The sequence below is a fragment of the Heliangelus exortis genome, chromosome 1, assembly GCF_036169615.1.
Source record: "Heliangelus exortis chromosome 1, bHelExo1.hap1, whole genome shotgun sequence".
Taxonomy (NCBI): Eukaryota; Metazoa; Chordata; class Aves; order Apodiformes; family Trochilidae; genus Heliangelus; species Heliangelus exortis.
The window spans coordinates 66,043,275-66,059,139 of NC_092422.1; the positions used below are offsets into that span (position 1 = coordinate 66,043,275).

Genomic DNA, 15,865 nt, shown 5'->3' on the forward strand with positions numbered 1-15,865 from the left:
AGCACATATGGGTGATACCACATTAGAATACACACACCACTAGGCAGGGTCAGTGGGATCTTGCCAAGCCTATGTGACTACATGAGCCTCCTGCCCCACATCTGCTACCAGCCAGGTCTCATTACATGGGAAGGAGGATTTTACTCCTTGGGTTGCAGCATGAGCTGATGCTGGGACCTGGAGCCCCTTCTCTGCTGCTACTGCCTCCTCTCAACAGACCTGCAGCCCCAGCATCTCACCCTGGTCTCTCCCAGGAAGGCAAAGGAGCATCACCACAGTGGGGATGGGGGCACAGCCCAGCAGAAAGCACAGCTTGTTGCAGAGAGGGGTGGTGTATAAATCCCTCAAAACTGGAATTCTAACATCCATCCTAAAAGGTGCTGGGGACTGACACTTTGAAGATGAGAACAAGCTTTACGAATCTCCTGGTTTTAACAGTGCCTTTTCAAGCCAAATGCACTTCATGAGCTTCTTCAGAAAAACCAACTAGCAAAACTAGGTATTTTTTTCCATGGAACACCTGCACCTTTTGAGGGAATGCCCAGTCTTGGGGATTGTCCTGGTTTGGGCCAGGATAAAGGTGATTTTCTGTCTTGTACTTTTGCTTTTAACTAAGTCTCTTGTAAGTAGTTGCAATTAAACCGAGTAACAGGGATCTGATGCTATCAAGTTTTCTAAGTGTCAGAGCTTAGTCTGAGTGGGTTAAGCAAGAATAACACTAAATTATAATGAGGATGTTTAAAACTCCATGCTCTTGAATAACAAATATTAAGGTTTAGCACTTTTGTAGTACCGAATTTTTTATTTTACTGTAAAATGCAACTCTTAACTAATTAGTTTCTTGCTTCCCATCAGTTTGTTACACAGATGTCTTAATTTACAGATCTCTTTCTGGTGATTTGCCATAATTACATTTTTTCAGTAATTGAAGGCATTGATGTTTTCATCCCATTTTTTCGAAAGTAAATATTCAAACATTGACTTCTGACAAAATGACAAATGTAAGGATTGATTTAAGCCTGATGACAAGCAAGAGGAAAAACATTTCAAGTCAGTAGGATAATTAGTTGAGAAGGGAACAGTGCAATAAATAGCTGCATTGATAGATGCAATAGAACAAAATATTAAGGCAGAGTAGTCTGAAAAGAGTCAGAAATAATTTTTTAATCACACTGGAAACAAGTCCCTAAATCAAGTGCATTGACTGAAAGAATTATGAGTGACTCAAGACCCATTTTATAGAAACATTATTTTCTAAAGATCCTATCATCTTTTGAGTCCCCCAAACAGGGTGTTAAAAACAAACAAACAAACAAAAAAACAAACCAAAAAAAAAAACAACCAGCACTAATAAAAATGTTGCCATAGACACACAGGTACAAAGGGACTATAAGATGTCCAAAATACAAGTGGTAGCAACTTCACACAACATGAAAAAGTCAAGGAGGTGGAAGAAGAGGGGAAGCCAATTAGGTGGCTTCCAGAAATGACTGGTAGCCCTTCTCTACTGAAAAAAAAACTAATGTTGCATAGAGAGACAACAGGATAATAAAGCTGTGAAGATAGAGACAACAAAATCCATTATCAGCAACTCCTAACTTGTTAACTTCTCAGGGTACTCTGTGATTTATGGAAAATACCTAGTGCCAGCTTAGTCATGCATCCACTGTCCTGCTTGTCTCTTCTTCCCATCTCTACACTAAAGTTCTAATTTGGTATTTTTGAGAATTTATTCTTTTAGGAATTACTAGAGCCCATTCTAAGGTGGCTTAGTTTTAATGTACTTGACATTTTCTCCTTGTACCTCCAAATTATCATTTCTAGTAGTAATAATTCGAATTATTATTATTGATATGATAAACCCCAATAGCTTAATTTTAAAACACAAGAGAAATAAAAATGCATTCAGTATTATAAATTCATGACCACTTCTCCATAAAAACCAGAAAGTCATACAACAGAACTGGCAAGTTATAATAGAAAAGCTTTTGGAGATGTTTATTTCTTTTCCTCCTGTCTGTTTTTTTGATGGCATTTTGTATTAGGGAAGTAGGGCTTTTAGCAGCTTACAGTTGAGAAGTGATCAGCCTTTGACTCACCCATGGTTTGCAATCTGTCTCCTCCTACAGCACTAGTCTGGCACGATGGGGCAAGTACAAACCCCGTGCCAAATCCTGGGCTGACATATACGCGTCCAGCACAATCCTATTTGCCTTCAATTGGAAATGCATAAAGTATAAATCGATGAAGGATTTCAAGCCCTGTGCTAAACCAAATGACTTTTAGTCCTATCTGCATGGTGCTGGGCAGCCAGCTGCATTTAATCTCTTGCTAGAGTTATGCTGATTTCCAGCAGCCAGAGAGCCGGAGCCCTACGTACAACCAGCGCTATAGCAACGAAAATGTATCACAGGAAGATCTGCTAGAGAAATGTGCAGAGTTATAAACCTATGCTGTACTGGAAACAATGGATCCTCCAGTCTCCCTTGATGCCTTTGTTCCACCAAATGCCAGGGAAAGTTACTGCAAGAGGGAAGGAAGACACCTGCTGAACTCCTTCCCATCTGCTCGTGCTGCACTAATTGCAGCAATTTAAATACCCCTGCTCCATTTGCTCAGCAGCAGTGCAGGAGAGCAGCAACTCCACACAACACCATATGCACAATGAAAGGAGGAAAACAATTGTGAAGTGAGGAGCTAAGAAAACATATGGATTGGGACATCTTGTTGGAAAGGCTCTGCGGATCAAGAAGAAGATGTGCAGGTGCAGGGCTGGCCTCCACGTGTCACTGCAGAGCTACCTGCAGAGGCCAAACTAAACTAGTAGGAAATGATGAAACCTTGAGGTAAAGAATTAAATATATTAATGTACATAAAGACAGAAAAATGCTCAGATTTTACATTGTCTACACGTGAGAAGTTACTATAATGACTGCAGGCAGACTCTGTTAGATACTTATTTTAATTAAAGTGAAGTATTACATAAAAGAAACAAAACACTGAAGAATAAATCTGGAATCAACCAAGGGGCTTTGAAGAAATGGTTTCAAAGAAATGTTAAAAGCAGTATAGAAGGTATTTAATTACAAATATGAAATAGGTGCTTGTAAGAAGGAGCTATGATCAATAGTTAGAGGTTGTAATCCATTTCACCAAATCCATTTCATATTTATAAACTATCAATGGCAAGGTATGCCGTAAGTATGGAGTGTTATTTTATCCCTTTGCAGAAAATAAATCATTTTCTAGTCATCTATACTTAAAAGCTAATCTCTGCAGAAAATAAAAAAGTAAAAAAAAATATATATAAATATGGAAAAAGAAATAAAGGGATGTCTGAATTCAGACCTCATCTTTGATAAATTGAACTTGACATGAAGGTTGTCCAAGATTTCATATTTCTCAGAAGCAGATCTGGACCAACTTGTGATTTCATTTCCCTTTTGAAACATTTGCTCAAATTCTGCAGAGCTGTCCCATGAATCATCATCTGTGGTGAAATCTGGATTATGAAAACCAACGGACTGCCACCTGTCACAGATTTTCAGGAGACATAATAAAACAAAATAGTTGTTTATTTCAACAGGTAATAGATGCAACTGACCTTGCATATGCTTAAGTAAACTCTGAGGGACTTTAATGGAAAAATTCAGAGAAAGAGATTTATTCAGTACAGGCTGTGCTCCCCTTGGTGATCTGGCTGTGTAGAGTGGGGAGCAAAAACAAAGATCCCATGAGATTTAGGTGTACCTGGGAGAACCAGGTCTCTGATGCAGATATACCTCAGCATTTGGTGTGTAAACCCCTTCCATAGGTCATCTGTGTCTTTCAGTGCACCTGATACAACACTGCATAAAGGAACTAAGAGCATCCGACCTGCAGTTGCCTGTCCTTAGGGATCTCTAACCACCTTGACCTCAGACCTTACATCCTTCCCTTCCCCAGTTTTACAGCTTCTTCTTTCCACTCAGGGTTCTCCAGAATAGTTCTCTGCCTACAGACCCTGCTGTTCACTTTATTTCCCAGCAGATTTGGTGTCAGAATATGAGAATGAACCATGCACAATTAAATAGAAAAGAGCTTAGGAAAAAAAAAATTCAAGTAAAATGAAAGAAACTCACCCACTTTCCTCTGAGGAAGCCTTCAGCAGTGGTGTCCTCTCTGTAAAGCCGCTGGTTTTTGACCTTAGGCTGAATAACTTGGAAAAATTGAAGTGATATCTTTGGAGAAAAAACAAACAAACAAACAAACAAACATACAAAAAAAGAAAACAAAAACAGTAAGCCTGCAGTTTCACTCACTAAAGTTCTACAGAATATTTTGCTACAAGTGCATGAAACTAGTTAAATATTCTTTATGATGTTCACTTAAATTAAGGTTTTCATTAAGCTTTAACTAATTGTTGCAGTTACTTCCTAGTAGTCAATTAAAATCCCCCTGAATACCAGTAGTTCATGAGACACTTAATTCACACTCACATGTTTAAATTTTAGACACCTAAATTTACAGAGGAACAGCTGCACTGTAATTTCTTAAGGTAAGTAGTTATATATCAGTATACTAACATATATAGTATATATACACTATATATATACACTATATATATTAGTATATGTACTATATACTATATATACTATATGAATGTATAGTTCATAATAACATTCTTCATAAAACATTAAATAATAGGATAAACTCTGTCCCACAAATGTAATTTGAGACATGGATCACCCGAAACCTACTACTTTCTACAACAATTGCAGCACCCTTTGTCTTGTGGAAGAAAGCTTTATCTGAAGTACTTCATTCCTGCAGTACAACCCTCAAAGGGTTTCTGTCAAGTCTTCGGCCTGGTGCTGCAGATAATTATAAGGCAGTTAGCTACTTCTTGCCATATTGCAGCTTAGCATTGTTTAGAAGCCTTTTTGCTAAAATATAAATCCCAAACCTGAAGAAACAGCTGAAGAGAATCAAGCACAATCACAGGGGTCTTACTTTGGGGCAGGATTAAACAATTGAGCTATTTTAGAGCACTCTCCAAGGCTGGCTTTTTCCCAGGCAGGCACCATTTCCCATCAACACTGCCACTATTCAGATGCACTCAGATTTACTCCATTCACAATTGTGGCCACCCACCACCAGAAAGTCCTGAATAAATCTGCTAGAAATACAGTTAACAGATCTCATGGGTCCCAGAGACACTTAGAGGAAACCTAAAATGACTTCTGCTATTGTTAGAGTGTGAGGGGAAAGAAATTATAAAAACCTAGACAAATAAATAAATATTCAAAGGTGATTGGCAATTCAATCTTCTAAATGTAAGGCCAGTTCTAAAAGAAGTATCTGTATACTTAACTTTAAAACACAATGTAAGATTGTGACATTTCTTGCAATTTGTAGAGATATGCATGAGCTCAGTCTTTTTTAAAATTAAAACCTCCAGTTAAATGTGTCAGCTTGCTTCTTTAGCAGTGTTATCATTCAGAAGCCATGCTAGGTGTGGAGCAATGGGATATTGTTACTTCAGCCTTGAGTTGCCCCAGTCCTCGTTCAAACTCTATCATAAGAGAATGATTGAGTTAGAGAGACTGAATTATCCTGTTCCTCAGGTCAAATGTTGGTCGGGTTACAATTCAGCTGCTACACTGCACTGACACTTCATCTGTGGAGAGATGATTGCACACTGAAGGTATTGAAGTACTTCCTTTTTTAAATGCAATACTATTCACACAAAAAATGTATGTGGAGAAACACCAGTATTTTGAAGCAAGTGCTAATCTTATCATAGCTTTACATGCAAAAGATTGCTGAGAGCTTTATACAAAATGGCATCCACAATTATAGCAAAAAACACTATCAGGACTTTAAATGTGTGCCCACTGAGCACCACTGTTATGGCCCTGGCTAATGCCAGTATCTCACTACATTGAAAGTTTGCATCCAGTGATGGTGATTTTAGTACAAATTCTGATGCTGGACCTTGAACATTTGGAAATTTAACTCATGCAAAGATTGATTAGCTGCTTCTGCAGTTTATCAAAATACTGTCACTTGGTACACACACACACACACACAAAAATAGGCTCCTAATACATACATACATACAATATTCTGTCCTGCCCTAACCTCACTTTGCATAACCATTAACCTTTCCACGCTTTTTTTCTTTTTGTCCTGGGACATGTGCAAAATCTGACAATAGTAACCAGAAAGCTTTCTATAAAAATTTCCATTTTTTCTAGTTTTTAGACATGGGTACCAATACTACTTTGTGTTACACAGGTATGTACATACCTACTGACAATCCTGCACTCAGCAGGTCTTCACCACTACTGTAAGTGCAAAGAATGATACAGGGCAAAGCAACTACAGCAATGGCAACCAGAAGGAGAGGATAAAAGATTGGCTGAAAGTGGTTTAAATGAGAGAACCTGAGGTGAAAGATCCAGAAGGCTAGCTGAAGGCATCACCTCCACTTTCTCTTTGCACATTTGTTATTCCCACTTGCTGCTAAAGATCTTGCCACTTTTAAATGGAACTGTACAGCTTCACAAATTGCCAAGAATGGCCAACGCAGTAAAAATGGAACAGATCTTCAGATAAAGTGAAAACAATTAGTACATGACAACATCAATTTGTAGAGAGTAAAAACACATGGATAAAAATAAGCAACAGGAAACAGCTTGAGAAAACAAAAATAATTAGATAAAAAGCAGAAGAGCTTCAACTCCTCCATGATGTGATTACTCTAATTAGAGAATGAGAGTAAAATAAACAATAAAGCTAATTAGGGCATAAAAGAATCTTGAAGGCTGAAAGCTCTGGAAAGAAAAGTTGTAAAAACATAATGAAAAAACCAGCATAGATTATAAAAATTCAAGTCATCCCCAAAAGGAGGGTCTAATGTAAGCCCCTCTGATCCTGTCACAGTTCTGCAGGGATACGATTGTTGAGATTTTGTCATCCACTTCATCAAAAGACAACAGAGATCATCTGCAAGCAAATCTAGGAAGGCCCAAAGACCCTCTTGCTATTATAGAAGCAAGTCTGCAGTGCTCAAAAACCTTCTTAGCATCATTTATTTATTGGTGCTCCTTGGTTCTGCAAGTGGATGGCAATTATGACACTGTGTAAATAAAGGAAAGAAAACAGAGCGACCCGTTTCAAAACTTAGGAACAATTACACTTTGAATATTTCTTTACAATCAAAAGAGCTAGAAACTTTGGCTATACCTAACCTGCTAGAATGGAGTGTGTTCTATCTCTACTGAGCAATTCAGCAACATTACCAAGGATCTAATCATCAGGTCAGCCTCATTAGCCTATTGTTTATAGGCCCATTCCTAGGATGAGAAGATTGCTCTGGAGTTGTATTATACTATGTGCAGGTGAGGAGATGGTAAGCTGGGCACCAGTTGTGTTCCCTGTTCTTCTCTCATGGTTCACACTCAAAAATTTTTAGCCTTTCATACATCAAATATGAAAAGAGACATGAAATAATTGCATTTGCAAATGTAAACATTAATATGTAGATATGCACATAGATCTTCACAGACAAAAAAATAACAATGTCATTTCTCTTTGATTCAAAAGTGATGTGGGAAAATTAGAACCAAAAGCTGTGGGAAAAAGTATTTGACAAGGACTTTTTAAAGACTTACAAAGCACTACTCATACAGAAAAATCCATGTAGAATTGACATCAGAAAAAGAAGAGTGTGTCTTGCCTCCTGTACAACCACTGCTGTGTCCACATTAATTTTCACATTTGCTACAGCTGTGCATGTTTTTTTTTTAATTAAGATAAATCTTTCAAACAGAAGATTGTGTTCTTAACCACTCGGCTACTGCTGTGACAGACATGTATACAGATTCTGGCTCTCTCTGCAGGAGTATAGGTTTGTTCCAAGGAAGTGTTTTCTGAGCTAGTTACTTGCAGTCAAAGTCATTCTTTCCCATCCTTAATCTTTAAAGCAATTATAATTTCTGACTATCTCCACAGTAACTCAGAGGAAGAGCTAATATGGACAGAGCTAATGTGGACAGCAAGGCTGTCCACACCCCAGATGACAGAACCAGGTAACAGAGGTGTCCAGAGACAAAGGTCCCACTTGCCTGACAGCAGCTGGAGAAGGATCTCACCCACAGCATTAAAAAAGACAAAGCCCCAAATGCAAGTCCCAGATATCTATTGCAGAAGCCCCACAGCCTGTGGCTGTGCCACTGCTCCTACAGATGAGCAAGGTTCATGCTATTTGGTGGCAATTTGTATTTCTCTACAGGAGAGAGACACCCTGCAACCTCCTACATTCCTTCAGACAGTATAAGGAGAAGAAGGCTCCCCCTCGTATCCAGGCCAGGTGGAGAGGTACAGAGAGAGTAGGAGAAGAAAGGAAAAGATGTGAGAGACTCCAGTTGCTCCTGCTGATGGTCTGATGACACCTTGGATGTTATTCAGAATCTACAGCTGAAGAGTGCTGCAGGTTCCATCTGCAATACACCCCTGTTTCCCTTTACCTGCAGGTGATAACTTCTAGTCTTCATCAGACTTTTGGGGAAGTCCAAAGAAGGAGCTCAATTCCTGCCACTGAGAACCAGACCTGCTTCCTGACCACATTTTCAGGCACTTCCCAATGTTTTTATACATGCAAAAAAGACTCTGTTGTAGGAGCTGTTGTTCAGCACTGAGCAGCCTTTCAATCCCAGATCTGTTACAGCAGAGGACATAAAAAAAGTAATCATCCTACAAAAAGCTGGGAAAGAAAAGACTATATTCATCCAAGTTATCTTACAAACAAAATAATCAGTAGATTTCACTGGAACCTGTTATTTAACCCTATAGTGAAAAGATTAATCATGCCACAAAATCCATTAAAATTTTACTCCCTATAATAAAAATATACATTTCAAACATCAGCTAATATAATGCTTTATCTCCCACATGCTACATTGTGCACACAACTAACAGTAAAAAGCTATTTCTATGACAACAGAAAGCAAAAATTCTCACATCCATGGAAAGGATTTTCTCAGAGAGGAAGAAGAGGTGAACATGGAAGCATATATACTATGCAAGAACATCAACAGTTTTGAACATAACTTACTGGAAAATTCACTAAATAAAAAATTGAAAGCTGAAGTTCTTCGGGAAAAAAAAGCTTGCCATGCTTCCTTGAATTAGTATTCACCAAAACCACTGTGTGAGATTGCTTCGTAAACAAAAGTCAGGTAATAGTACAAAGCCAAGAGTTCATTAAAAAATACAATAAAAATCTAAGCAAAATTTGCTAAAGGAGAAGGTCAGAGTGAGAATATGAGAAATAATTAATCATGCAGGAGAGACTAGCTAACACCTGTAAGACTTTAATTTATCATTTCTACATTCTTATAGGTCAAAGCCTAATTTCAGAAACATCATCTTCCCTGACCAGAGAAAATTTATACAAACCATATATACTGAACTCATTACTTTTAGTATAACTGTAAACAAGAACAGCGCAGAAATTAACTGAAAAATAGAGAGGGGGATGTTTTTTTAAAAAAAAAAAACAACTTTGCAGTTTCTGACTGCACTTGACACACATTCTTATACTCTTTCACCAGACTGGGTATTTATCAGTGTCTGATAAAGTCCAGTTTTGAACAACTGTTACAAGGCACAAACTGGGCTGACCAACATCAGCTGTACATATATATCCATCAACATTATTATGACGTTTATGTGTCTATACAATAAAACAGCCCCCCCAACACATTTTCTCCTCAGTGGTAGCAGTGCTCCTCACGGGAGAGCTGGTATGACTGCCCATCATAAATGAAGTCGGGTCAACTGATACACTGAGAGTCAAGGGAAAGATCAATGACTGCAGTGTTGACATCTCTAAACAGGCTCCAGACATTTTCTGATGACAGTTTTTTTGTAGCTTCAACTAAATCAGCAAATAACCTCTAGACCCTTTAAAAGCATGCACCATTAAGATGTCAGAGAAATTTAGCAATGAAAGCATTACTTAATACAGGCTCATCTTCTCTTTGACTTTCCTAATTTTCAGCTAGTCAGGGCTGTGCAGGATTCCCCAGAGGACCACTGTGATGGCACTACCTGACAGCAAGACACTGCAAGAGTCACAGCCATCTGGCAGGTCTCATATTGAGAAGCATCTAACATGCCAAGATCCCAGGCAAAGAAAGAATGTGCTCAAGAAAGATGTTGTGAAGTATGTGCCAAGACAGAAATGGTTCCTTTAAAAGGACATACACAATGTGTTTTCCTCATTCCCTTTTGCTGGATTTGGAGAGTGATTGTGTCCTGCAAGGCCATGTGGTAATGATCTCTCCTCCTTCACTTGTGCTATATTCTGCTATTTTAAGAAGTAGGGCAACATTTAAATTCAGAAATAGCTTGGAAAATAGAGTGCTTCATGTGTTTCCCCTTTTTGAATCTAAATGCTTTGTACAGATATTGTACTTCCCTGAAAAAAAAAAGAAAAAAACCCCAAAAAACAACAACAACAACAACAACAACAACAAAACTCCAGGATTTGGTAGCTGTTTTTCCTAAGGAGTCTTTGCCTTCTGTCATAGGAAGCTTCCATCAGGAAGACATTGGGACATAGTTAAAAACTTACACGCAGGAGGACCCCACTGTGAGTGAAGTTACAGAAAGTACTTAGTCCTGTAGTACTGCCCTGAAGCTCCTCTGACCCTACCTGAGAGTACTAAGCTGTTCTCCACATAGTTTTCATTCCTCTGTCAGGGTGCCATGAGAGGTGGCTGCCTGGCAGGAGAGAGCCAGGATCATAGGGTGGTCGTGTTTCTTGGCAAGGCTGTGCCCTCCTGAACCAGGGTCTTCCTCAGAGCATTCAGAGAGGGAGCAGGGGTGGGATGGGGACAGAGAACAAGTTCATCCCAGGGCCTCATGACAACCCAGCAGGGTCACAGGGAAGGGACAGGACTAAAAAGTCTACCCCTTGGAGGACTAAGAAGTCGCACTAAGAAAGCTGAACTGCTGCTTCCTCCTCTCCATTTTCTGCTTCAGCAGAGAAAATTGGAAAACTACAGGAGAGAGCATGCAAAAAATGCAGATAATCTAAAGGAGAAAATACATTTCAGGAGCAGGTGCTGCCAAACCTGTTTAGCTGTTGGCGACTGCCAGCAAGCTGCAAATTCAAAATAGTCGGCAGTAGATGGGTGTTGGTAGTGCTCCAAGCTCCAGAAGCCCAGTTTCTCCATGGATTATACAGATAACCTCTTAGGAGGAATTATTCTCAAATGTTGCAGGCCATATTGAGAAATGAATCTGCTACAATAAGGCAATTTATCAGCAGCACTTTGAGCATGGCTGCACTTGTAATTCTGTGGCTTACTCTGCAAGCCTGGCTTTTAAATGCCAGCAATTCTCTTTGGCATTCATGACGTGCTTTTAACCAACTCTGATGATAACTGAATTTATGATACATAAAGGTAAGTTCACACTTTTTTTGTAGTCTTTGAGGTAAGTCCAATGATGTCAGTTTATAAATGTTATAAGTTTCTATCTGACCATACTCTTTTGAAGGTATAACATGAGGCACTTGGATGATGGAAAGCCAAACAGAAGGATAAGTTTGAGAAACAAATGGATGATGTGAGTGTCTCTAAAGAAGGTCATTCTTCAAGTATTGCAGTGATATTATCTTGTAGTCTCAAAGGTTTGGGGGAATATATGCTGAAGTATGAAAATGCACTTTCAGATCAGATGAGTTTTTGGGTGGTAGAGAAAAATGGAGCACCCTTAAAAGACCACTGACCACTTTCCAGATGACAGAACACTTTCTTACACAATGGTGGGAAGTAATTATTCTGATATAATTTTCCTTAATCCAAGCAATGTACTGAGAAGTTGTTACACTTTACTTATTCTTCTTGTCTTGCATAGTCTTGTAACATACTCTTATGCTACTCAGTTTTGGAGACTGAAAAGAGTAATTAGTGATCTGTACTGAAAGATGAGGTCACAGAGAATCTATTTTTCTTCTTTTTTAAGCATCAAAAGGGGGAAAAAAAAAGGAAAAAAAAAAACAAAAGCCAGACAGATGCACACAAAAGCTCATTAACTTGAAAAAAATGTGACTGATTTCAGTGCCTGGTGAGGTGTTAAAGAGACGAGGTGAAGGCAACTCAATTTGTCATCACATTGAGCTTTCATTTTAAAAAGAAAACATGATGGAACCCAGCTATTATAAGCTTGCTGGAACTTGCATTTTTCCTTTGGTCCCAGTAAAATGAAACAAGTCAAGCTCAAGTACCATCTTATCTGATAAATAGTTGGGTTCCCTTAAGTTATCACAATATCACTAGGATAACTAGTATATCCTTTATGTAGATCCTGATCTTAGTGAGCTGGACTCAGAAACAAATCCTAAAATTCACTCCAAAGATAGGGCATGCAACACAGTACTCAGAGCAGGCAAAGAATAAACAGCAGTAAAATTTTAAGATTAAAAAATAATTTTTGGAAGGGATATAACAATCATATAGTGAAAAAACACAAATTGACAAAGCAATTGGTATTTGTCATTATAATGAAATAGTAATAATTAATAAGAAGTCCTCCCGTAATAACAATTTTTCCTATTATTTGATTGTAATGAAGATACTAAGTTTTCCTTTTCAGCTTGCAGCTGAGCATGGGGCACTGAGATTATTCATGTGACTTTTGCCAGCTAGAAGTCTGACAGGGGACAGACCTCTTGAAATCATATTCAGACCCCCCCATCTTCCATATTGACTATTCAAGGAACATAGAGAATTAACTTTGATTTAACAGAAAGATTCCTTTGCTAAATAACCTATAAGCCACACATAAATAACATCTATAATAGTATACCAAAAAGTACGTTTTTCACACATTTTTTCTTTGCTCTTACATGAAAGCTCTTTTTAGTACAGAAGACTTTAACCAAAGAAGCTATTCAATGGTGATTAAAAAGAACTATGAACAAGTCCTTCCAAACATTACTTCCTCATAACTTCCTTGCAAGTAGCTTCCAATAGAGAGTACATCTACATCACTGGTCATTGCTTTTCACCTCCAGATATAACACAGACAAAAATACTTTGAAGCTCTGAAAAGCTGAGACGAACAAATTAGAGAAACCAAACAGAATGAAATGGCTCATGACAATAATACAATAATTGCTCTGAATTCTTGGAGTTTATTCAGCAAAACCATTCAAGAATCAATGAAGTTTTATCTCACAAAAATGATGCTCTTTCCCCAATAGCCCTTCACTAAGATCACTGTAACATGTTAACATATAAAGTTTCCAAGCCTCAGAAAGCTCATTACAGTGTTGTATATTTTTTTACCATCAAGTACCTTTTTATATGCCTTAGAAGGCCTCAGCTAGGTACCTGAAGAATTTGTATATTAACAAGAAACTACAAAACACAGATTTGATTCATTGACAAAAGGAGATTAATTCAAAACACAAGATCAGATTCCATAAACACAGTCAACTTAGATTCTCAAATAAACATGGGAGGGGAAAAATTATAAATAATATATAAACCATACATTCCAAAAAATCTCTGAGAATTTCTGTCTCATGCAGAGTAGCATGCAAATTATATTTGGCAAGCCTCCCCCATGCCATAATGATGCCATATGAGATTCCCTTCCTCCTGATTTAAGGTGTAATTTTTTTCAATTTACAGCCATGTCCACAATATTACAGTCAACAAAATAAAATCATGTCTCTCAGGGCTCAGAAGGAAATTCTACATGGCAGGTGGCTTTGTTCCAGCAAAACAGTCTAACTATGCATTGTGTTTTTTGATTGCAATGATGCACATTTTCCCTTCCAATCACATAAATGCCAGATACTTTGCTCCCAGACACTGCATTTCCTTTGGCCATATATAAAGCAGAACTTCAATTACTCCATAGCCTCACAAAGGTGGCTTCCTTCCATCTTACTCCTGACAAAACACATTCATGATAAAGGAAGCTATAAATATTCTAAAAATCTGCACCATCCCAAAATGGAATAAATCCTGGATGATGATCACCAAAAGCCCCGTAGGATTCTACTCAGTAGCCATATGTATAATAATTCTTTGTATATGCATGAAAATTTCTGGCCATCCAGATATGGGTGTACATAAATAAAACCACATTTTGTGCTTCCAAAGAAAAAGAAAAATATCAGTGCTTCTGACTAAAAAAAAAAACTAAACCAAACAACTTCTTCAGCAAGAGACAGCTGCAGAAAAGAGGAAATCCCATGCTGACATAGCTGCCTATTGGCATTAACTTCTTTCTGTCTTTCCTCATTAAAGGCAGAAGGCTACAAGCTGCTATACAGAGAGATGGGGGAAAAAAAAAAGCAGAAAAGTTGAGATGAAGCATCTCTGTTACTGGTCCCACCCTGGCAGAGATGCCATTGAGGATAATTTAGACAGCTGAAAACAGAAGGAAGTTTACAAATGTTTGGGGGTTTTGTTTTTGGTTTTGTTTCTGTTTCAGGCAGCTGTATGAATGATCTATTAATTTGTGATCAGAAACATTTGTTAGCATTTTAAAAAGCATGAAAAAAACAGGCATTTCATAAAAAATAAGCAAAGCTTACCCTTTGAGGCATTTAAGTAGCAACTTGATTAGAAACTCAAATGGATCAAAAAAGGTTTAGTGCTCTACAATCAACATCACCTCCAAAAAGAGAAGCTCTAAGCACACATCAGATGCCTGAAAGTTGAATCAAGTACAGTACTAACAAAACATAATTTCTCACATGCCTTTTGAATAAAAAACTCCAAAAACTGCTGCCAAGATAAACAGCTACTGTACTAAAAAATGTCTTTTTGATATAGTCTGAAGAAGCAGTTTGCCACAAGTTACCAATGGCGTGTGACACAGAACTAAAACGGAAGGATATTCTAACAATATGGAAATACAAAGGAAAAAGAAAGTCAAATTGATACTGTTAGCAGTGGAGCAGCAAAAAAAGTAACAAAAAAAAGCAGGAAAAAGAAGAGGGACACTAAAATTGCAATAGCCAGACACTGTTCTTAAAAGTTGGTGTGTAAGTAGCTCTTCTGCACTTTAAGAATCAACACAAAATAATGGTTGTTCCTCTACACAAAAGTAATAGCTTTACAGCCCAGAAAATTGAATCACATTGGAGAAGTGGCACTTAAAACTAGGGCACAATTGCAAAGAAATGTTTTAAAAACAAACAAACAAAATGTCTATGAGAAGCAAAATTCCATAGATGATTGTCAAAGCAAAAAAAAAATCTTTTTATACTGTTTTAATGTTATGCAATGTGAAAGTTAATAAGAATAGTGAAGAATGAAAGCTACAGAAATTATTTTGTCTAGAAGCATTAGGAAACAACTGTGGGATGCAGAGAAAAAAAATCATGACACATGGCAGAGATAAAAGAACAGATTTTAACTTAAGACAGAAGCTTACAGTCATATTAAATTTTAAAAAGGTCATTAATTTAGAAAGGGAGGATGGACCCCTGTGTGGTGCTACATTAATACAGTTCATACATTGAATAATTTTAGTCAACAATCAAAAATTGTAACCTAAATAGGACAAAGTATGCTTCTACTTGCAACTTTCTTGTTATTAAAGACTAAACATGATGTAGACCATGATACCATGAAGACCTTATCCCTGAGGAGATACATGTAGGACCCTGATGACTAATTCTTCATAAAAGTAAATAGATTTTACTTGTAAAATGTTGAAAAAGCAAAGTTTCTCAACACTTTCTTCCCCTCTGTCTTTACCAACACTGTTGGGTCTCAGGCTTTGGGAAAAAAAATCTGGTAGCAAAAACATAGACCCACTTCTAATGAAGGAAGAGTTTGCGTGC

At 37.7% G+C, this 15,865-nt stretch overlaps 2 protein-coding genes across 2 annotated transcripts in view; one reads left to right on the top strand and one right to left on the bottom strand.

The window, feature by feature from the left end:
* OCA2 (OCA2 melanosomal transmembrane protein) overlaps window positions 1–15,865 on the bottom strand; it is a 190,400-nt gene that overhangs the window by 131,869 nt on the left and 42,666 nt on the right. The window contains exons 4-5 of the mRNA XM_071746616.1: window positions 4,122–4,220; window positions 3,349–3,531 (exon numbers count right to left, since the gene is read on the bottom strand). Coding sequence (XP_071602717.1) covers window positions 3,349–3,531; window positions 4,122–4,220 — 282 coding nt within the window. The remainder of the gene's footprint in view (window positions 1–3,348; window positions 3,532–4,121; window positions 4,221–15,865) is intronic.
* LOC139797453 (magnesium transporter NIPA2-like) overlaps window positions 1–15,865 on the top strand; it is a 286,983-nt gene that overhangs the window by 36,010 nt on the left and 235,108 nt on the right. The gene's annotated exons all lie outside the window — the stretch shown is intronic.